The 23,844-nt window shown below is 45.4% G+C and overlaps 1 protein-coding gene across 1 annotated transcript in view; it reads left to right on the top strand.

Annotated features, from left to right (window-relative positions):
• ZFAT (zinc finger and AT-hook domain containing) overlaps positions 1-23,844 on the top strand; it is a 221,731-nt gene that overhangs the window by 97,956 nt on the left and 99,931 nt on the right. Inside the window, exons 8-10 of the mRNA XM_004373020.2 lie at positions 7,351-7,438; positions 9,222-9,371; positions 11,378-11,551. Coding sequence (XP_004373077.1) covers positions 7,351-7,438; positions 9,222-9,371; positions 11,378-11,551 — 412 coding nt within the window. The remainder of the gene's footprint in view (positions 1-7,350; positions 7,439-9,221; positions 9,372-11,377; positions 11,552-23,844) is intronic.

Here is a 23,844-nt window from a genome sequence, read left to right as displayed (position 1 = left end):
AAATTTTGTTCTGTGATCTGGCATTTACCTGCTTTCAGTGCAGATTCCCATGAAAAGCAAACACTAAGGAAATTTAAAATAGCAATCCCCCCCCCCCAATATCCGCGTCTCTGGGTGGCGCAAATGGTTTGCTCTCAGCTGCTCACCTAAACGTTGGCAGTTCCAACCTACCCAGCGGTGCTGCAGAAGGAAGGCCTTGCAATCTGCTCCTGTAAAGATTACAGCCAAGAAGACCCTATGGAGCCATTCTCCCGTGTAACACATAGGGTTGCCATGATTCGGAATTGACTCAACAGGAATAGGTTTGGTGTTTTAGCTTTTTACGACTCTTAAGAAAATTTAATTCTAATAAAAACTATTGAAAAGAAATCTCCAGATGGGCATAACAATCCTCATCTCCATGGCTGCTCATGAATTTAGTGAGACTGTGTTTGTAAGGGACATGGCATGGTCCCAGGCACCTAATAAAAGCCAGACAGGCAGCTCTGCCTTCTTTCTGGAAGGAGGAGGAATAGTCATAGTGGTGTGGTGGTATCTGATGACAGGTCTTAAATTCATACTTGGCCGCTGTCTTTGAGAAGTGCCTAGTCTGTTTTTGGCTATAAACATACATACATTAAAAAAAAAAATTAAATGTACTTGCTAGAAATAAGGTAAAATAATATATTGTCCACAAAGCACGGAGAAATGAAAGGAAACTATTCCCAATATCTTTCTGGAAATGAATGCATCCACTTGGTCAGGATTTTTTTTTTTTTTTTAAAGTGGAAGACAGTGTCATTTAACTGAAGTGGTCGGATATAACCTTTTTTCTTTCCAAGAGCTACAACAATATGGTCTTTTCTTATTTGATCATAAGTAAGTGTGTTTCTTTGGAAGACCAAAGAATTCACGGCTTTGAATTATGGTGTTGGTGAAGAATATTGAATATACCATGGACTGCCAAAAGAATGAACAAATCTGTCTTGGAAGAAGTACAGCAAGAATGTTCCTTAGAAGCAAGGATGGAGAGACTATGTCTCACATATTTTGGACATGTTATCAGGCAGAACCAGTCCCTGGAGAAGGACATCATGCTTGGTAAAGTAGAGGGTCAGTGAAAAAGAAGAAGACCCTCAATGAGATGGATGGACACAGTGGCTCCAACAATGGGCTCAAGCATAACAACAATTGTGAGGATGGCGCAGGGTCGGCCAGTGTTTTGTTCTGTTGTACATGGAAGGCTTCGCTTGGTTTGTGCTGTCTACTCTGCTGGGAATTTCCTCGTCAGCCTCCTTCCTGGTGCCAGATCTTACTCACCAAACTCAGAATCCCTCCTCCAGGAAGTCTTTCTTTACTTCCACCTGCCCCTCTCTGGGAGGGAGAGGGCACTTCTGGTTGACCTCACTTACCCTCTCTTACACTTAATTTTATGTGTCAATGGCTATGGTGCCCAACTGTTTGGTCAAACACTAGTTCAGATGTTGTTATAAGGGTATTTACATGGGATTAACATTTACCGTCACTTAACTCTAAGGAGATTACTCTGAGAATGTGGGTGGGCCTCGTCCAATCAGTTGAGGGCCTTAAGAGCAAAAACTAAAGTTCCTCAAGGAGAAGAAATTGTACCTCAAGACTGTAACACAGACATCCTCCCTGAGTTTCCAGTCAGCCCGCTCTGTAGATTTTGGACTTGTCAGTTTCCACAATGATGTGAGCCAACTCGGTGGCACCTAATAACAACAACAACAGGTATGTTTCTGGGTTGCCCTGTTTGGGGCTGATCCACAGCACCAAAGACCTCAGGCTACCCGAGTCCTTTGTATAAAGCAGCCTCATAAACCAGGATGCTGTGTGGAAGGCACATGGCGGGCGAAACAGAGTTGTGGTCAATGGGAAGGAAGCTCGGGTGATGATCCTAGCCTGAGCAGATTGCTGGCTCTTTCCTACCTTGTTCGGATCAGTCACAATCTCACGTCCCCTGTTCTGTGCCACGCTTTGTGCACGTGTCCTGCAATGGCACGTGCTCTGGGTGCTGGCATATCTGTCCTGACTCACTTATCAGCTCCTTGAGGGCAGGGCCAGTAGCTCACATCCTTGTCTTTAGCACAGTGCCTGGCACATAATTTAAAAAAAAAAAGAAAAGAACAGCTGCTATTGAGTCAAGTCTGACTCATGGCAACCCCATATAGAGTAGAACTGTGCGCCATCAGGTTTCCAATAGCTGATTTTGATCTAATGGAAGTAGATTGCCAGGCCTTTCTTCTGAGGCACCTCTGGGTAGACTTCAACCTCCAACCTTTTGTTTAGCAGCCGAGTGGATAACCATTTGCATCACCAAGGGACTTCTGGAACAGAATTGGGCCCTGAAACTTTGGGGAATGAATGAGGGAATCCACGGAGGAGAGCCTTTAATTCCTGAGAAAGAGTTTGGAGTGGAGTCTCCTACCTTCATTTTTTTTTTAACTTGATGTCAGATATTTTATATGTACACTTACTTATGTAGCAGTTATGTATGTGTGGGGGGAGAGATTTGATATTCTCCACCACTGCTCATTGTAGGTTTTTTTAAAATTATTTAGTTTTGTTGTTGTTGAACATACACCAATTCAACAATTCGTACACATACAATTCAGTGACATTGATTACATTCTTGAAGTGGTGCAACCATTCTCACCCTCCTCTTTTGAATTGTTCTTCTGCCATCAACATAAACTGACTGCCCCTACGCTTCCTAGCCAGCCTTTCAAGTTGCTGTTGTCAATTTGATCCTGTGTAGATCGTTCTTTAAAAGAGCACAGTGCCCAAGGCAGACCTTCTTCACTATTTAATGCTCGTTGGAGATTTGACAGCGCCCTGCTGGCACAGTGGTTAAGAGCTTGGCTGCTAACCAAAAGGCCAGCAGTTCAAATCCATCAGCTGCTCCTTGGAAACCCTGTGGGGCAGTTCTCCTCTGTCCTGTAGGGTCGCTGTGAGTTGGAGTGGACTCGATGGCAATGGGTTTGGTTTTTGGTAGATTTGACGGCTCTCCAGTGCCTGTGAGGGCCAGGCAGGTGCCTCTGAGGGCTACCCAAGGGAGGCTTGCCCAAGGGGAGCCCACTCAGGCCTCGGCTTGTGACCCAGGCCATGACAAGTGTCTCTTGCCATGCCACCCCTGCTTTAAAGGGCTCGACGTTGCTGTGAAGGCCTGTCCCATCGTAGCAAATGAACTCTGAGGGCCGGGCTGTTTCCCTATCATTACGGCCTAGGTCTCTCACACTTGTGGCCTCTGCCGGGAACTCTTCAGCCTCCACTCATAAGTTTGCTGGGTCAGTTTGGGCTTTCATCCCCAGCTTAGGACAGAGGTTTGGAAGAAGAAACAAATGAGTGCTAAGAGCCCACCCTTCTGCCAGTACCCGTTCCCACTGCTGTGTCCTGACAGTCTTCAAAGGCATTAAGAAATAAGGGGCCCTAACAAGCTCTAAGATAAATTACTTTCAGATGATCAGAGATTAAAAGAAATAAAAATCAAATAGCAGAGGCTGCAGGGAGATAGCCGTAAACTCCTTCAAAGCCCTTCTGAGCACTTCCATCTACTCTGATGACAAGGGTACCTGGGGCAGGTGCAGACGCAGCGCGGTGGGTGACCCTGGAGGGGCAGGGCTGGGGAGGACAGGGACAGAGCACTCACAGAAGCCCGAGCCCTTGATGTAACCGTGCAGAGGTGTGGGGATTGGCTGGGTGGGCAGCTCAGGACCACGTCCCAGGAGCTGCCTGGACCCTGGGGACATCCGAGCTTGGCAGGTGTGGTTGGTTATCCAGCCGTCAGTGGGGGATGCTGCCACGTTGTTTTGTTGTTCAGAGGACTTTTGGTTTGTTTATAAATATAAAATACCCTTCTTCTAGGAGTTCCTGGGTGGTGCAAATGGTTAATGCGCTTAACTGTTAATCAAGAGGTTGGCGGTTCGAGTCCACCCATAGGTGCCTACAAAGAAGGGCCTGGTGATCTATTTCCAACAGGTCACAGCTATTGAAAACCCTATGGAGCACAGTTCTAGTCTGACAGACACAGGCTCGCCATGAGTCGGAATCAACTAGATGGCTGCTGGTAACTGCTAGCCCTTTTCCTAAGTGTGCCCTGTGGAGCCCTGGCCTCCGGAGATGTTCTGCCACGCAATAGCTGCCCCCCACTAAGAGGCTGTGGCCCCGGGGATTTGGGGAGGTGCTCATTCAGGTCCCCTCCTTGGAGCGTCTCGGGGGCATTAGCACGTGAGAAGCTCCGCAAAGGTCTGCTGTCTGAGGTGGAGTTGTATAATAATAACACTACACACAGAAGTCAAGTCTTTCAGATTTATTGAGCCCTCCCTATAAGCCAGGCTCCGGTCTGAGCACTTTGTTGTTTGCTGTCGAGTCGATTCCGACTCATAGCGACCCCAAGTGACAGAGTGGAACTGCCCATAGGGTTTCCTAGGCTGTAACCTTTATGGAAGCAGATCACCAAGTCTTTTCTCCTGTGGATCCCTCTTACCCTCCTAGCGACCCTATGGAGGCAGTGTTTTTTATTGCCATTTTATAGATGAGGAAACTGAGGCATTGATCAGCTAAGTCACTTGCCCAAAGCTCCCCAGCTGATAAATGGTGAAAGCAGGACTCAAACTCAGGGACTCTGAGCCCAGAGTCCATATTCTAGTCACTGCCTTATAAGAGCAGGGGGAGCTCTGGAGTCCAAGGTCCGGTGTGGCCGTCCAGCTCTGTGCTCTGTAGGGGGGTGACCGTGGACATGTTCCTGGTGCTTCACGGGTTGTGGTATGCAAAGTGTTTCTCATAGCTTCAGTATGCAGTAAGTTCTGAATAAGCGGTAGCTATTATTATTACATCTTAATCTAAAGAAAACAAAAATCCTCACAACTAGACCAATAAGCGACATCATGATAAATGGAGAAAAGATTGAAGTTATCAGGGATTTCATTTTACTTGGATGTACAATCAACGCCCATGGAAGCAGCAGTCAAGAAATCAAACGATGTATTGCAATGGGCAAATCTGCTGCAAAAGACCTCTTTGAAGTGTTAAAAAGCAAAAATGTCACTTCAGAAACTAAGGTGTGCCTGACCCAAGCCGTGGTATTTTCAGTCGCCTCATATGCTACACAGTGAATAAGGAAGACTGAAGAAGAATTGATGCCTTTGAATTGTGATGTTGGTGAAGAATATTGAATATACCATGAACTTCCAAAAGAACGAATAAGTCTGTCTTGGAAGGAACAGCCAGAATGCTCCTTAGAAGCGAGGATAGCAAGACTTCGTCTCACGTACTTTGGACATGTTATCCGGAGGGAGAAGGACATCATGCTTGGTAAAGTAGAGGGCCAGTGAAAAAGAGGAAGACCCTCAACGAGATGGATTGACACGGCAGCTGCAACAATAATTTCAAATATGGCAACAATTACGGGATGGTGTTAGACTGGGCAGTGCTTGATTCTATTGTGCATAGAGTTGCTGTAAGTTGGAACTGACTAGACAGCACCTAACAACAACAACAATTATTATTATTGTAAGGAGCCCTAGTGGCACAGTGGTTAAGCGCTTGGCTGCTGACTAGAAGGTTGGCGGTTCAAACCCACCCAGACACTCCAAAGGAGAAAGACCTAGCAATGTGCTTCCGTAAAGATTACAACCTAGGAAACCTTGTGGGGCAGTTCTACTCTGTCCCATAGGGTTACTGTGAGCCAGAATCGACTCAACAGCACACAACAACAATTATTACTTAGTAGTATGAGGATCGTGCTTCTTGGGGTTGGTGTGAGGATTGTATCCCATCACGTAGCACATGGCAAGTACTTGGTGCAATGCCCAGGTCACAGTAGGCGCTCAGTAAATGGTGGAAGTTCGTTCTCCTATTAAATCCAAGGGAGCAGGGACATTGCTAATGTCCTGTGGAACATACTTTGAGAAACATGCCCAGAACATTTCCTTGCAGTCACTGCTTCTGCACAAAACACTTGTTTTGTTTTTACGAATGTGGACATGCATGGTCCTTTGCACAGATTTTGGCTCTTAGTAAGACGTGGACTTGTGAACCTTGTGACTCAGGTGATGTTTGGTGTGTACGATCCTGGTCACGCTTTCGAAGCTCGGCTCTGGGTGTAGCCAGGCTGTTTCTCTCTTTGACAGGTTTGCACAGATGCTGCTTCCATTGGTTGTCTTCCCGGATGGAGGTGATGGGGGAGCTGAGAGGGAGGCAGAAACCCTCTCCCCTGCAGCCCTCCGTTGACCAGATAATGAACCACTTCCTCCCACCAGCCTTCTAAGCACCTTTCCTACTTGGCAGAATTGACTCCAGCTGCCGCTCTTTTCCTGTCTCACCTCACCCACCCTCGGGGGAAGATGGTACCTTGATGTGAAACAGCAGGAAAGTGAGGTAGTGGGAGGAAAGACAGAGCTAAAGCTGGCTTCTCCCTGATTGAGAAAGTGACACCGAGCTTCCTGGGTGTCAAGAAGCCACAGCAGTGCAGTGTGAGCCCCCACCAGTGGCCTCGGTGGGACTCCGTCTTGGTGTGGTGGGAGGCGTCCTGGACGGGCATTTGTATGCTTGGAGCAGACGCTGGCTCTTCCTCCCAGACCTAGGGCTCATCACCCTGGGCCTCAGTTTCCCCGTCTGTGCTGTGACCGTAACGTATCCATCGAGAGTAGTGGTGAGTCTCATGTATAAGGAATTCTGTGAAAACCCCACGCACACCGTACACTGAGAATTGGGGGAAATGCAAGGGGGTAATACGCTGCTGGGTCATGGAGCTGCACTGGCCTGCATGGTGGACTCTTGGCCTTGAGGTCGAGCCCCACCCATTACCAGTGCTGCTAGCTTCACAAGACTCCCTAAGCCCTATCCCTGTCTTCTGAAATGGAGCTGGTGCCATTCCCCTACTCCTGAGCTCCCCAGGCTGTGAGGGGCCTGGTGGGGGCTACATGTTACAGTACTTTAGAAGGTGTGCTGTGCTGCACTGCATGTCTAGCTTTGATATTACTGCTGCTGTTGCTGATGGTGGTGGTGGTGGTGGTGGTAGTGATGGTGATGATGGTAATGATGGTGGTGATGGTAATGTAATGGTAGTGATGATGGTAAGGGTGGTGGTGGTGGGGGTGGTGGGGATGATGGTAATGGTGGGGATGATGGTAATGGTGGTGGTGGTGTGTGGTGCTGGTGGTGGTGGGGATGATGGTAATGGTGGTGGTGGTAGTGGTGGGGATGATGGTAATGGTGGTGGTGGTGGTGGTGTGTGGTGCTGGTGATGGTGGTGGGGATGATGGTGACGGTGGTAGTGGTGGTGGTGGTTATTTTTCCACAGAGCCCAAGTTTAAATGAAACAATTGCTTGTACTCTCTTTCTGTTAAGGACAAAAGGAGTTATTCTTGTCCTGTGTGTGAAAAGTCTTTTTCAGAAGATCGATTGATAAAGTCACATATCAAGACCAACCATCCTGGTAAGGGCATGCATTTTAGAGCAGAAGATTAATTTAAAAATGCTTATGTTTATTTTCGAGCACAGCAGCATACATCACCTGCACTAAATGGAAGTGAAGGGGGGTGAAGAAATGAGTAAATTCAAGGGAAACATCTCTATTTAAAGAGTTGTAACTCTTTTTTTAAAATAATTATTAATTTATTGTTATCCTTTACCTGGTCTTCAGATGTGTCTCCCCTCTGCAGCTCCCACATTTAAAGTTAACTTTGAGTCCTCTTAGATTCTGAGATCTGACATAGATCCTGCCACCCTGTTACATTATACGTGGCCCATAAGTTTGTGATCCCAAAGTGGTGGTCTGTGAAGGGGTGTTCGTTCCCACCCAGGCTGAGGAACCTTGGTCTGCTCACCCCCCATGCTGCTCAGGTGTGACAGGCAGGAGCTCCCTGGCCTCCATGCTTGATCAGTCCTGTCCTCACCATCTGGGACATTTTTCTTCTCTTTTCTTCCTGGATAATTCCTGTTCATTCGTTAAGTTCTCCCCGAGAGCCCTGCCCCTGGGGTGTCTTTTGTGACTCCGAGTCTAGGGAAGGTCCTCGATGTGTTCCTCTAGTGCTGCCCTGACCCCCCTCACAGGGCTCCAGCCATCTGTCATTTATCGCCATGTCCCCACACTCCCAGTTTGTGAGAACCATGTCCCCAGTAGGGCCAGGGGAGCAGGCATTGGTGTGTGAGTTGTACACATGGGTTACAAGTAAGCTAAGTATGCCTCTTCCTTCCTCCATATCTTCAGTTTGTGTCTGCTGCTGATATTAGGAAACTGACTCACTGATTGTGAATGGTACTTCACGGAGGGAAATAAATGGCGGAAGGGCGCTACCACTCATGTTTTTTCTGGGAATGGATGGAGTCAAGAGGTCTTCTTGTGTGGAGGCAGGGGAGTTATGTGATTCTCTGAATGCCCCATTCGGGCCTTCCCATGCTAACCCATGTCCTATGTAGCCTATGGTCCTGTGTGAGCTGAACACAGTCATTTAAGCCACCGACTTTTGTTTGTGAGCATATACAGAAGTACACAGCACCATATAAGGAACCCCCACAAACCTGTACCTCAGCTTCTAGAGTTATCTACATTTTGCTAAACTTGTTCCATGTATCACTCCCCCACCCCCTTAACTTTTTTTTTTCTGGAATATTTTAAAGTATATTCCACACATGTCATTTCTCCATAAATCTTTAGTACACATCTCCGATCAATAAGGATTTTTTTCAATATGACCACCATGCCGCTATTAAAACAACCAGAGTCAGCAGTAGTTCTTTATTATCACCTAGGATTAGCCCATATTACAATTTCCCAGTTGGTACAAAGATTTTTTTTTTTAACAATTGGTTCATTTGACTCAAGACCCAAATATTTTGCTTTTAGTTGTTACAGCACTTAAGTCTCTTTTATTCTGTAAGAGCCCGCTTCGCCTTTTTTTCCCGTGAGGTTGATTTGTTGGGGAAACTGGGCTATTTGCCACTCAGTATTTGCTGATTGCTTCCTCCTGGTGTTGTTTCTGCATCCCTCATAGTTGATGTTGACAGGTATTTAGATCTGAGCTCGACTGGAGTCTGGTTTCACTTCTTAGTCAGGAATTCTATCCCAGGACACCAAGAGACACATCCCACCTGGGTTTGCCACCTGTAGTGATGCTGAGGTGGATCAGTGGGTTCAGCTGCTGTCACGAGGTTTATTGACATCTGCCTTGAACTGAAGTCTTTTGGCCGCTTCTCATTATGGCCCTGTTTTCTCTCAGAGGTCTCCATGAGCACCATTTCCGAGGTTCTCGGGAGGAGGGTACAGCTGAAGGGGCTAATTGGAAAAAGAGCCATGAAGTGTCCGTACTGCGATTTCTATTTCATGAAGAATGGCTCAGACCTGCAGCGTCACATCTGGGCTCACGAAGGTGAGTATGCAGCATTCACAGTGGAGCACGCTTTTAGCTTCCTGCGTCCACGCTGCATTTTGGACGTACATCTCCTTTACCCCAACCATTATATACGTCAGGTGAGGACACGGAGCACAGAGCTGTCAGGAGGTTACACAGCTGGCCAGTGGGTGGGTGAGGACTTGAATGAAAACACATCTGCCTTCAAAGCCTGTGTGTTTTCACTTTGCTCTTCTCTTCCCAGTCATGATGAGGAACAGAAGTTAGGAATTTGGCTTCTCTGGGATTGTGAAAGAGGGCATGACTGCATTCTGGAATTATTTCAATCTTTTAGAAGAGCACCTGGTCAAATGATACGTGAATATGAAGATGGCATCGCTGAGCCACATTCAACCTTGATGTGGTTTGGGTGGTCTTCTCCATGGTGGTCAGAGTTGTTGAAACATCTGTACCTTGGACCTGCTGTTGAAATGGCTGGTCAGGTTCCCATGTGATACAGAGCGATGCTGTCCAACCCAAGGTAGCACCAACACTGTGATCTTGCTTTCATTGTTGTTAGGTGCCACTGAGTCGACTCTGACTCATGGCGACCTTATGTACAACAGAACAAAATGTTGCCTGGTCCCGTGTCATGCTCTCAACCGCCTGCGTGTTGCAGTCCATTGCTGCGTCTGCTGTGCCAATCCATCTCACAAGGGTCTCTCTCACCCTCGCTGGCTTTCTTCTTCACCAAATACAGTGTCTACCTCCAGGGATTGATCCTTCCTGATGATGTATCCAAAGCAAGCTAGTCAGACACCGTTTTGCTGTGATCCGTAAGGTTTTCATTGGCTGATTTTCAGAAGTAGATCACCAGGCCTTTCTTTCTAGTCTGTTGAAGTCTGCAAACTCCGCTAAAACCTGTCCACCACAGGTGACCCTGCTAGTATTTGAAATACCAGTGGCATAGCTTTCAGCATCAAAACAACACACAGTCACCTCAGTATGACAAGCTCACAGATGGGTGGTGGCTTGCCCTCATTAGAGTGTGTTATAAATGACCAACGCAGGACAGCGGGTAGGGTGTCTAGCAGGTTCCTTGGGAGGTGACTTCCGATCCCATCATTTTGCAGACATGAGACATGAGGTCATGGTCCCACATGTATTGGTGCTGGTGGTCAGATTCTCCCTCCAGTTTCCGGAAGTCCAGCCTAGTGCTGGCCTTTGCCTGGGCCATAAAGCACAGTCAGGCCTGTGCGTGGCTCTCAGCTCTGTGCCACCGGCAAATCCCGCAGCCTCTTGGAAGTCTTGGTGTCTTCAGCTGCAGAGTCATTTAGATAATGGGCAAAAATGCTTGGCTCAATAAAAGTGGTCTGTTCTGCCCTTTGGTCAGGTTTGGGGCACCCCCGATGGTAGAGTAGCCCATCACTGTCTGCTGTAACTGTTCAGTTGTCTGCATTTCCCACTACAGTGAAGGTGGGACCATGTCTTCTCAGTTTCCGGATTAAACCCTCAGTGCTTAGTGCAGAGTAAGTCCTTAGTGGACATTTCCTGAACGAAGGAGTAGCTGAATGCCAGATGTCCGTATAGTCTATACCATGAGCCTAGTGACAACAACTAGCGTTTGTGAAGCTCTTTATTTTCAGAAGAAAAATATGCTTTTACATCAGTTGCCATATTTCATCCCGGGTACCTCATGCGATTGATTTTTGCAAAGCCTCTTGGTTCTTTCATTTTGTTTAGTTTGACTCACTTCAGATGGATTTAATGCTGGCAGTTGTGTAAGTCGCTCAGGGTCTCTGCCCTCAGAGATCTCCTAGGCTACAGAGGAGGCAGATGTGGGGACGCACTGTAATGCACGTGAACTTTGCTAGTACAGAGCTGCAGAGCTTGGGAGCGCAGATAGGGAGGCAGAAATTGTTCTTGGGAGGGTCAGAGAAAGGCACAGCGTGGAGGACCAAGGCAGAACAGGGAGGGTGTAGATAGTCCTTTAGAGATACACGCGTGTGTCACACACACACACTTGTTGTTTTGTTTCCTGGTAGGTGTGAAACCCTTCAAATGTTCTTTGTGCGAGTATGCAACTCGTAGCAAGAGTAACCTCAAGGCTCACATGAACCGTCACAGCACTGAGAAAACCCACCTATGTGACATGTGTGGCAAGAAATTCAAATCAAAAGGGACGTTGAAAAGTCACAAGCTCCTTCACACAGCTGACGGTGAGTAAACGACTCTGCTGTGAGTCTTTTTCCTCTAAACACATGTTTGGAAGCTGAGTCCGAGTCCAGGAAACTGTCAATACAGCAGGAGGCGGCGTGTCTCTTAGCGCTTCCTCTCCAAAAGAGCAGTGAAGCCCTGGGCACCTGGCGTGAGCCTGACTTCCATCAGGTGCTTGTCAAGTGCTTGTGGTGGGGGTGGGCACTGGAAGGAAGCTGCTTCAGGGAAGGAGGCATCCTCAGGAAGCCTTGATCCTTGGTTCTGGAAGTTTCCACCCTCTCCAACCATTCCTACCCACCTGGAGCCTGAGGACTGTAAGGGGCAACCAGGACCCCACGTGGCCTGGCTTTTTAAGTGGATGTTCCTACCATCCAACCTGTATGGGGTGTGGTATTTTCAGGGCAAAATAGGGCTCAGTTTAAAATAGAAACAGTATTTGGGCAAGCTTGACCTGGTGAGGTACACTTACATGGATTTCTCATTTTATTTGTTTGAGAATCATTGACTGAACTGTTCCAATATGCCAGCCATGAAGGTAGATTCTAGGGGTATGAGGTCAGTAGGGAACAGTCCTACATTCAAGGGGTTTGTAATCTGGTGCAGAGGACAGAGAGCATGCAGATCATGGTCAGGGGTCAGTGCTATGATGCAGGGAGCTGGGAGCACTGGGGAGGAGGTGTAAGTCCTCGGGGGCAGTGGGTGAGGGCTGGAGAGAGGAAAAAAAGAAGGTTGGTCCTAGGAAGACAACAGATCTTTAAAAATGTTGATTTTACTAAAAACCCCAGTTGTGTGAAGGACTTGTGAATAGCATGTTTAGTGAGATAGATAAACTATATTTATAAATATATTTATTGTTATTTTAATATAATTAATAAAAAATTGGAGTTTACTATAAAAATCAAAGCAATTTCAACAATTTTTTTTTTTTTTTTTTGAGCAAATGAGTTTAATTCCAATAGTTTGTATATATAAAGTGTTCCATGACATGGATTTCGTTCCCCACGATGCTTTAGCTCTCACCCCATTTCCGTTCTTGGTTCCTTGATTCCTTTTGTGCTGATTTTCTACCCCTTCTTGCCTTCTCATCTTTGTTTTGGACAATTGTTGCCGTTTTGAGCTCGAACAGTTGATTGTTCTAAGGAGCATATTCCTCTTGAGTGTCAACGATGATTTTTGATTTCAGAACTTAGAGGATGAGAGGGCCACTGGGTCCTACCTTTATTTTAGGAATGTTCTGGAGAATCTGCCCACTGTGTGTGCATTGTCGCTGGTGAGCTTGGCCCCTTACAGTTGGATCCTGGGCAGGATTTGGTTGAGCCTGAGGGAGTCAATGGGGAGGCCAACTGCTTGGATGGGATTCGGCAGAATTAAGGACCAAGGGTTTGCCTAGGCCTGGGAGAAAGCTAAAGTCACAACCAGTAGAATGTAAGCAGTGCTCAGTAAATGGAAAAGCATCTATAACCCAAATCACTAAAAATTCCATGGCAGTAAAGCAGTCATAGCCTGAATTATGAATGCTGTGAAGTCCTGTGATTATTCATGAACTCTCCACCTCTACAAGCAATACTCGCCTGTCAGCTTGCCCGAGCATTTAGGCAAGCATTGTATTTTTTGACAGGATAGTACATTGCTCATTGAAGTCCCTAGTAGTATATTACTGTAATGAACAGTAGTTGTCCCCAGAGCTGGTGTGGTCTGGAGGGTCCACGAGCTCCCAGGAGCCAGGAGGGGCTCGCAGGCCTGTGAAGGATGCCATGGCTCCTGAATGGCTCTGGGCCAAAAGGCCTCCAGGAGGAGACAGGAAGTGTGCTGCGTCACGCGGACCCTGCGCCGACCATGGAGGAGTAGGGGCAGTGTGCGCAGGGTATCATGGAATCACAGCGGCCCCCGCCAGTATATTCTGCCTGACAATGCACTCGCTTCTCTGAGTTCTTCAGCAGGAAGGAGAAATCAGAGGGGCAAAAATGTGCTTTCTATAGCCAAAGCTTCCTAAAATGGAAAGGGAGTCCTGATTGGTCCAAACAGTTAACACACTTGGCTGCTAACTGAAAAGTTGGAGGTTTGAGTCCACCCAGAGGTGTGTTGAAAAAAGACCTGGCGCTCTACTTTGAAAACCCTATGGAGCACAGTTCTACTCTGACTCACATGGGGTCACCATGAGTCAGGGTCGAGTCTATGGCAACTTATTTTAAGGTTTTAAAACGGAAAGGCCTTCCTAAATTTGAAAGGCCTTATGCAACCACTGTGAAATGTTTTCTAACAAAACATTGGAAATTTGCATTGTTTCTGTTCCTTTTTTTCCCTGATATTTTTAGGAGGATAAGGTATTTGTAAAGTCAGGTTTTATTTTCAAGCACTCAGCAACCGTCTGGGAGGAAAGATATCAGCCACAGAGGCAATAGAACACCACTGGGACAGGAGGCCTAGCTTGGTGGGCCAGTTTTCTTCCCTATTTGGGGCCTGAGTTTTATTAATCTGTGAAATAGAAGAATGAGACTTTCTATTTCTTGGGTGTTTTAGTGTTAATGCTCTGATTCTCAGACACAAGGGTGGAAGAGGCTAAAGGCACAGAGCTGAGAGGTGCTAAAATAGCTCTGTACTTTCTAAATGGAAGGTGATCACTTCTTCCCCAGGGCTACCTAGCACATTAGTTATATTTCCCTTTTGACATTTACCATAGCCTACGTTTCTTGAGGGCTGGTTTGGTGAGTGGGGTATTGGGTCATAGACTAGTTGCCCTAATGCCACTGATGACCTGTTATGTAGGCTTCAGCAAGTTATAGACTATTTTTTTCTTTAAAGTTTTCTCTTCCTGATAATAGAGTAATACATGTTTATTATAGAAACCCTGAAGAAGGTTTATTTCCCTCTATTGCCCATTTTTTTGGTAATGCTCATGTTTTAGGTTGTTGATTTCTAATGGCTCTCTGTATATTAATGCTTTGTCATATTTTGCAAATATTTCCCTCAATTTATCATTTGCTTTTAAATTTTATGGTATTGTTTTCTATGCAGATTTAAAAAACTAGGTGCCTTTAAATTTGCCAGTCTTTTTCTTTTTTTCTCTGTGTTCTCTCTGTGTTAAAAGAAATCTCCCCATCTTGGGAGAAAATTCTTTTATATTTTCTTCAGTTCTATCTTACGATTTCACAATATTTATGAAGTTTAATATTCTTGAAATTTAGTTTGGTGTGTGATGTGTGGTAGGAATCTTTTTTTTTTTTTTTAGTTGTAGTTTAGATGAAGGTTTACAGACAAACCAGTTTCTCATTAAACAGTTAGTACACATATTATTGTATGACATTGGTTAACAATCCCATAACATGTCAACACTCTCCGTTCTTGACCTTGGGTTCCCTATTACCAGCTTTCCTGTCCACTCCTGCCTTCTAGTCCTTGTCCCTGGGCTGTTGCGCCCTTTTAGTCTTGTTTTATGTGCCTGTCTAATCTTTGGCTGAAGGGTGAACCTCAGGAGCGGCTTCGTTACTGAGCTAAAAGGGTATCGGGGGCTATATTCTCGGGGTTTCTCCAGTCTCTGTCAGACCAGTAAGTCTGGTCTTTTTTTGTGAGTTAGAATTTTGTTCTACATTTTTCTCCAGCTCTGTCCAGGACCCTCTATTATGATCCCTGTCAGAGAAGTCAGTGGTGGTAGCCGGGCACCATCTAGTTGTACTGGACTCAAACTAGTGGAGGCCATGGTAGTTGTGGTCCATTAGTCCTTTGGACTGATCTTTCCCTTGGGTCTTTAGTTTTCTTCATTCTCTCTTGCTCCCGAAGGGGTGAGACCAGTGGAGTATCTTAGATGGCTGCTCACAGGCTTTTAAGACCCCAGACGCTTCTTGCCAAAGTAGAACGTAGAACATTTTTATAAACTATATGATGCCAATTGAGCTATATGTTCCCTGAGACCATGGTCCCCACAGCCCTCAGCCCAGTTATTTGTCCCTAAGAGAGTTTGGATGTGTCTATGGAGCCTCTATAACCTTGCCTTGTACAAGTTGTGCTGGCTTCCCCAGTATTGTGTACTGTGTTACCCTTCACCAAAGTTACCACTTACCTATTGTCTATTTAGTGTTTTTCCATCCCCAGCCCTCCTCTCCCTCGTAACCATCAAAGATTGTTTCTTTTTGTGTGTAAATCTTTTCATGAATTTTTACAGTGGTGGTCTTATACAATATTTCTCCTTTTGTGATTGACTTATCTCACTCAGCATAATGCCCTCCAGTTTCATCATTGTCCTTTATTGTTGTGTAGTACTCCACTGTGTGTACGTACCATTGTTTGTTTATCCATTCATCTGTTGATGGGCATCTGGGTTGTCTCCATCTTTTTGCTATTGTGAACAATGCTGCAGTGAACATGGGTGTGCATATGTCTATTCATGTGATGGCTCTTATTTCTCTAGGATATATTCCTAGGAGTGGGATTGCTGGATCATATGGTATTTCTATTTCTAGCTTTCTAAGGAAGCGCCATATTGTTTTCCAAAATGGTTGAATCATTTTGCATTCCCACCAGCAGTGCATAAGAGTTCCGATCTGCCCGCAGCCCCTCCAGCATTTGTTATTTCCAGTGTTTTTGATTCGTACCAGTAATGCCGGGGTGAGATGGTATCGCATTGTGGTTTTGATTTGCATTTCTCTAATGGCTAGTGATCACGAGTATTTCCTCATGTGTCTGTTGGCGGCTTTAATGTCTTCTTTGGTGAAGTGTCTGTTCATTTGTGTGGTAGGAATCTTAATTTGTTTGTTTCCAGTTATTAAATGAGTCAGCATATTTATAGAGAAATCAGTCCTTTTAGTCTTAATTTGAAATGTCAGAATATCTCAAGATGTTGGGTCTGATTCTGGGTTTTTTGTTCTATTTCAATGATCTTTGTTGTAGTACATTGTCTTGTATGGGATTTTAAAAAATAATTACAGGCAGTCCCCGCGTTACAAACCTCCAACTTGTGGACAACTCATACTTAACCTTTAATGTTACATAAATCTGCTTTCACTTTGAAGCGATTGAATCAACCCCTACTCACAAATTCTTCATTACAGTCACCTTCTTTTGCTGCTCTTACAGCTTTTAAATCATAAGGCTTTGAGCATTTTCTTGCACTAAAGTAAGACTAAGAACCGTATGCACGTGTTCTGACTTACCCACAAATTCTTAAAGACACACTCAGGAACAGATCTTGTTCATAACCCAGGGACTTCCTGTACAATTAAACACACACACAAGCACACACTATTTCTTTTCTTCTTTTAATGCCCCCCACCCCCAAACATTTCTTAGCTATTCTCATTTAATTATTATTACTTCGGATGAACTTTGGAATTGAATGGCTGAGTTATGAAAAATATCTTCCCCTTTGTGAAAGAAGAGGCGGACACTAACTCTCCTCCCGGGCTTGGCGCTGTTGCCGCTTGACAACGTCAGTAACATGCTTTGAATTCGCTGGAGAAGTGTGCTCGTACTAATCACATGGTTGCCTCGACGAGGCGGACAGCCTTTACCATAGAATTAACTCTTAATTTAGAAGCAAACATTGCTCTAAAGCCTGCCTGAAATTATTTGGTTTTAATTGTACTTATTGAATCAGGAATAATTCAGTTGCTTGTTCCAAAAGAAGCCGTGTGGACTAGGGTGGGGCCAGGAAGGTCTGCGTTGAATCTTTTCTGCCACTTCCCAGTAGGGCGACCTTGGTCAGATTACTTCTTTGAGCCTTACTTTCCTCATCAGTAAAATGGGGATATTTATCCTCCCTTCCCCTTGCTAAATGAGTTTGAGGATCAAATGACAGGAAGTTGCACCCCACAGTCGCCTGAGGTTTCTCCTGCTATTTTGGCTGTTCCTTCTCTGTCTCCTTTTCTGGTCCTTCCTAATCCTCTGCATCTTTTTTTTTTCTCCAATTTAAAAAAAAAAAAAAAATTGTTGTTGTTGAGAATGTGCACAGCAAAACATACACCAATTAAACAGTTTTTTCTACAGTTACAATTCAGTAACACTGATTACTTCTTTGAGTTGTGCAACCATTCTCACCCTCCTTTTATGAGTTTTTCCTTGTCCATTAACACAGAATGTTTTGCTAAAAAATTCTATGGAAGATTCCTGTTCAAAAGGGGGAACATGCAGAACGGAATTTCAAATTCTCATGGACTCCAGACTTTTTGGAGCCATGGAGGCTGGATGAGCCCCTGCATCTATTGCCCTGAGATAATCTTTAAACCTTAAATCCAAAACATCCCCTGAAGTCATCTAAAAACCAAACAGTAGTTTAGCTTAACTAGTATAGAAATATGCTTTGATCCCTCTACATCTGGGAAGGCCCAAGGGCTCAGTCTGTCACCTCTTTTATTTCTGTACTCACACCTAGGTGATCTTCTCTGGTCTCCTGGCTTTAAACACCATCTGTTGAAGGCATCCACATTTAAATCTCCAGCCCAGTCCTCTCCCCCAAGCTCCTGATCTGTATCTACAACTGCCCACTCAGCATCTGCGTTTAGGTGTCTAAAAGGCACCTCAAACTTAACATGTTCAACATTGAACTCCTAATCTTCCTCCCAAGCCTGTGCCGTGTGAGTATGGTCCACAGTCACCCAACTTTGTAAAGAGATAGTGAATATTTTAGGTTTTGTGGACCACATACAGCCTCTGCCCCATGTTTTTCCTTTTCTTTCTTTCTTTTTTTGTTTTGTTTTGTTCTTATAAACCTTGAAAATCTTAAATCCCTTCTTTACTTGCAGGCTTATGAAAACAGGGCACAGGCTGGATTTGGCCTGAGCCGTAGTTTGCTGACTCTTGGTTTACCCCTTCTCAGTGAATGGCAACTGGTTTTCCAGTTGCTTAGGACAGAAAACTTGGGTTAGTCTTGACTGTCTCATTCACACCCACATCCGGTCCTTAATAAATTCTGCGTGTTCTCCCTTCCACACAGTCCAGAATCTTATCACTTCTTGCCACCCGTAGTGTCTCCCCATTTTGTGCAAGCCAGTGTCATCCCTTGCCTCCATTCTTCCAGAAGTCTCCTAACTGGACTCCCTACTTCTACCCTTTTCCCTACAGCCTGTTCTCAACACAGCGGCCAGTGTGATGCTGTGGGACATTGGGTCTCATCACTCGTCTGATTAGAACCTTCCCATGTATGTCCACTCATCTGGAGTAAAAGCCAAAGTCCTCACTCCAATCTGCCTGATCCTCCCACCCACACCACCATCTTTCTGACCTCATTGCCCCCAGGATCTCATCTCTCCAGACATATTGGTCTCCTGCTATTCCTGGAACCTGCCAGGCCCACGTCCTTCTCAGGGCATTTGATGCAGCAGGCCCACCACCGACAGTACCCTTCCCCAATATTCTAATACGACCTCATTCATGTCCTAGAACTTTACTTAAGAGGCACATTCTCAGGGAGCCTTCCCAGCTGCATATCTAAAGTCTCAAAACCAAAAAACAAACCCGTTGCCGTGGAGTTGATTCCAACTCATAGTGACCCTGTAGGACGGAGTAGAACTGTCCCATAGGGTTTCCAAGGAGTGGCTGCTAGATTTGAACTGCTGACCTTTTGGTTAGTAGCTGTAGCTCTTAACCACTGAGCCACCAGGGCTCTGTCTAAAGGCTCAGGGACCCACCAAATAATCCAAACTCCCTCTGTGTCTCTCAGGTTTTTCTCCTAGACTTATCTTCCTCTGACATACTGTGTAGCTTCCCTATTTATCATGTTTCCGTCTCTGCTACTAGAACTCTCCCACCAATTACTTCATACTCTCGCCTGTGTTTCTTAATGTTTGATCTAAGAGTTAACTTCTCTAATGTACTATCTAGTTTCTTCATTTATGATTTTTCTGCCCCTTCTACTAGAATATAAGCTCTATACGCAGGGCTTTTCGATTTATTATATTTTTGTTTTGTATTCCTAACACCTAGAACAGTGCCCGGCATATAGTAGGTTCTCAATAAATACCTGTTACTTGAAGAAGTGAAAAACAATTGTAAAGTGCCTTGTATAAAGTGATTAGAATGTGTAGCACTCAAAAAGTGCTATGATTTTCTCCGTCTCGTCTCTCAGATAGTTGTGTTAAATCAAATGCCTGTGATTTAGCCCTTGTGAGTTGGTCTGTTGTTAGGTGCTGGTGAGTCAGTGCTGACTCATAGTGACCCTGTGTACCACAGAGTGAAACATTCCCCTGTCCTGCACCGTGCTCACAATCGTGGTTATGCTTGAGCCCATTGTTGCAGCCACTGTGTCAGTCCATCTAGTTGAGGGTCTTCCTCTTTTTTGCTGACCCTGTCCTTTACCAAGCATGCTATTCATAAGGTTTTCACTGCTAATTCTTTTCAGAAGTAGACCGCCGAGTCCTTCTTCCTAGTCTGTCTTAGTCTGGAAGCTCAGCTGAAACCTGTCCACCATGGGTGACCTGCTGGTATCTGAATACCGGTGGCATAGCTTCCAGCATCACAGCAACACGCAAGCCCCTACAGTATGACAAACTGATAGACACATGGGGGCCTTGTGACTTAGATATTTTAAAGTATGGTAGCAGAACTCACTTATTAAATGAATCTTCTTGTGTATCTTTTAATGAAGTAAGAAAGAATTGAGTAATTACCCTCCCTTTTACCTGCTTGCAAATCTAATTTTTCATATGTATTGGTTTATTTAAAGAGCACTGGTGGTGCAGTGGTTAAGCGATTGGCTGCTAACTGAAAGGTCGGTGGTTCGACCCCACTCAGTAGCTCCACAGTACACAGGAGCTAGTGATCTACTTCGGTAAAGATTACAGCCTTGAAAACCCTAAGTGGCGGTTCTGCTCTGTCATGTTGGGTCGCTATGAGTCAGAAGTGACTCAGCAGCACACAACAACAACTGATCCTTGCTTATTATGTTCCCATTTCCCAAGGAGTGCATTACTGTACCTTAGAAAGGGTAGGTCAGTCTGGCTTGAAGGTTTCAGTTAAGAAAGTTTGCCAGTCAGTATGTACAAAGGGAGAAATGGATCTGTAAAGGGGCAGATTAAACCCTTTGCGTGTATGCCAGGCGTATATGAGAATTTAATGCAAAAGTTATGCTGTAAGATGTCTCTCCCTTTTTGACTTTAGAAAGGACCTAGATGTGATATGCGGTCTAGAGGTTTATACGTGGTTCTGCCCACCCATAGAATACGAGAAAGGTTAAATGGTGCGTTGCTTTGTGTTATATAATCAAACACGAATTCTTTAATCATAAAATAAAAAGCTCTTTCAAGTTCAGTGCTAATTCCTTTGGGTCCTCCCCTCCCCCCCAATCCTACCTTCCCTCATCCACTTGAGTTAGGAAGGAGTTTTCATGTAAAATTTACAAAGAGGCATCAAGCACTCTTGCATCGTAATGATTAGCCAGGTGGAGAGCTGAATCTGGAAGTCAGGTCTGAGAGAAGGAAGTGCCATTTTGTCCCCTTTTCCCCCACGGTAAAGATCCCGTGTCTACACATTGAAGTATTCTAGGACGTGTAAGTACGGAGTCGGTTTTTCTTTTTCTTTTCTCTCCTCTGTCCTCTAGGAAGCAAAATCACTGTAGGATAAAGCAGCCCCACTTAGCCCACGGTCTCGTCCTTCCAGAAACACAACCGGGAAAAATAGGAAAAGGTACCTGAGCAGCTAGCTTGGCTGATCTTACCAAGTTCATTACCAGGGAGTGAGACCGACCCCTTCCCAGCGACCCTCTCACCCTGCCTTCCATTCACCCCTGGGGCAGGGGGTGGGTATGGGGGCAACTGCCACGACCACGCTGGGTTTCTGTGGCTTCTCTCTGTGGGCTGGCGAATGGGTAATGGGCAGGAGAGAGAGGGCTGGCTTCAAGGCCCAGGACACCACTTTACAAGTACATCCTGTCTGGGTCCACAGGATGCTCTTTATCTCAGGTTTTTATACGCCCCAAGATCCATTGGGAATAACTTGGCCCTACTATAAAATGAACTATGTTGTTGTTGTTAGGTATCATTAAGTCAGTTCTGACTCATGACAACCCCCTGTGACAGCAGAACCACACCATAGAGTTTTCTAGGCAGTAATCTTTACAGGAGCAGATCACCAGGTCTCTTCTCCCATGGAGCTGCTGCGTGGGTTTGAACCACCAACCTTTCAGTTCGCAGCCGAGCGCTTAACCATTGTGCCACCAGGGTTTCTTAAGACTAACTATACAGCCTACAGAACAGTTAACTTAGACTAACATACAGATTTAACTATGGAATGAGGCTCGGTTACCTAAAGCCTCAGGTTGGAGAGGGTTCAGCTGCAAAGGCCTGGTGCAGAGTCTGTGCCTTTAACCCAGTCTGCACCCGTTCCCCTCTTCACCTTTCATCGGGCTCCCTGCCGCCCTGTTTCTTGCCGCATCTCATGCTGCTCCTCTTGGTATCAAAACTGATGTACTAATTACAGAGAATCATCAGTGTCTGCGTCTCCAGTTGCCTGAAGTTCAGCCTTTAAAGTACAGAGACTTCCTAAACTGTATTTTTATTGCTGTAGCTATTTCTGTTCTGATTTGCCATTGCACAAATTACTGCAGATGCTGGAGCTGTGAAGCTGTGTGCTCTGCAAAGCACCGGTGCAGAATGCCTGTGCGCCTTCCTGCAGGAAGCTCTTCTCACCTCAGGTGGCAAACCCGTGTGTGCCAGGCTACGTGGAGAGGCAGTGAGGCAGAGTGGGAAAAACTGTAGGCTGCAGAGGGCAGACCCAGGCTGGAACCACTTCCCGCCTGTACGGCCTGGAACAGGCAGCTGCCATCTTCCCCATCTGTCACATGGGCATATTCATTTCCTATGACTGCTGTAACTAGTTACCTTAAACTCAGTGGTTTACAAACAACACATACTTATCATCCTGCAGTTCTGGAGGTCAGCCGTCAAATCAGAGGCTCCTGCGTCCTCGAGCTCATGAGCCTCTCCTCCATCTCCAAAGCCAACAGTAGTGTCTTCAAGTCTCTTTCTAGCCCTTTGCTTACATCGTTATGTCTCCTTTCTCTGACATTAGCTCGCCTGCCTCTGTCTTTTAAGGACCCCTGTCTTTGCATTTGGCCCACCCAGACAACCCAGGACAATCTCCCCATCTCAAAATCCTCAACTCCGTCACATCTGCAAAGTCTCTTTTGCTACACAAGGTGACATTCACAGGCTCTGGGGATTAGGATCTGGATGTCTCTGTGGAGGAGTCCCTGAGTGGCGCAGTTAACGCGTCCAGATGCTAACTGAAAGGGTGGAGGTTCAAGTTCGCTCAGAGGTGCTTCAGAAGAAAGGCCTGGCCGTCTGCTTCAGAAAAACCACTCACTGAAAACCCTGTGGAGCACACTTCTCCTCTGGCACACATGGGGTCACCATGACTCAGAGTTAATTTGACTGCAGCTGGTATCTTTGCAGAGGGCATTCTTTAGCTCCCACAGTGAGGTTGTGGGCAGATGAACTGGGGGCACCTAAGCGTTTGGTGGGTGTACCTGTTCCTTTAGTGGCCGGCGTTCTTATAGTCCTGACGTTTCTCGAGGACACAGTGTAAGAATGGACGTTTGTAGTGATCAATCTAGGTCGTCTAGGAAAGATATTACTAGATCGTATCCTCCCACCCTGACGAAGGCAGAGTGCAATAGTTAATATTCAGAAAGCATCAGTGTCGAAAAGGTAAAGTCAGTTTTCTGAACAATTTACTTATGTGAAATATCTATCCCAGTAAGACCGGATAAATACTCACAAAACAAACAAACAAACAAAAACCACAGATGCCATCCAGTTGATTCCAACTCATAGTGACCCTATAGGACAGAGTAGAACTGCCCCATTGGGTTTCCAAGGAGCAGCTGGTGGATTCGAACTGCCAACCTTTTCATTAGCACCCGAGTTCTTAACCACCAGGGCTCACAAGGAAGCATTTTTATGTTTATGGCGCTGTTATTACTAATAACAGTTTAGATTTATGGAAAATCTTTCCCTAAATATTTCAGTGCTGCTTCCTGCTTGAAGTCCACATAAAGTTGGATTCAGCAGACATGATTTAATTTAACAGGTTATTTAAAATAAGCCACCTTAAATTGGAAGGAATTTTCCGGTGCTCTCTTTCTCTGTGTTCTGATGGAATCCAAATGCCAGAAGCCCAAGGTGATGGTTTTATTTTCGTATGACAGTGTAAGGTGTTTTCTGCCATTCCATTCCTCCTTAGTTTTTTTTTCTGGGTTTTCAATGGCTGATTTTTTTTTTTTTTTACTGTACTTCAGGTGAAGGCTTACAGAACAAATAGTTTATTATGAAACAGTAGTACACATATTGTTTTATGACATTGGTTAACA

Source organism: Trichechus manatus, unplaced genomic scaffold (genome assembly GCF_000243295.1).
Source record: "Trichechus manatus latirostris isolate Lorelei unplaced genomic scaffold, TriManLat1.0 scaffold00022, whole genome shotgun sequence".
Lineage (NCBI taxonomy): Eukaryota > Metazoa > Chordata > Mammalia > Sirenia > Trichechidae > Trichechus > Trichechus manatus.
This window is presented reverse-complemented; position numbering and strand designations above follow the sequence as displayed.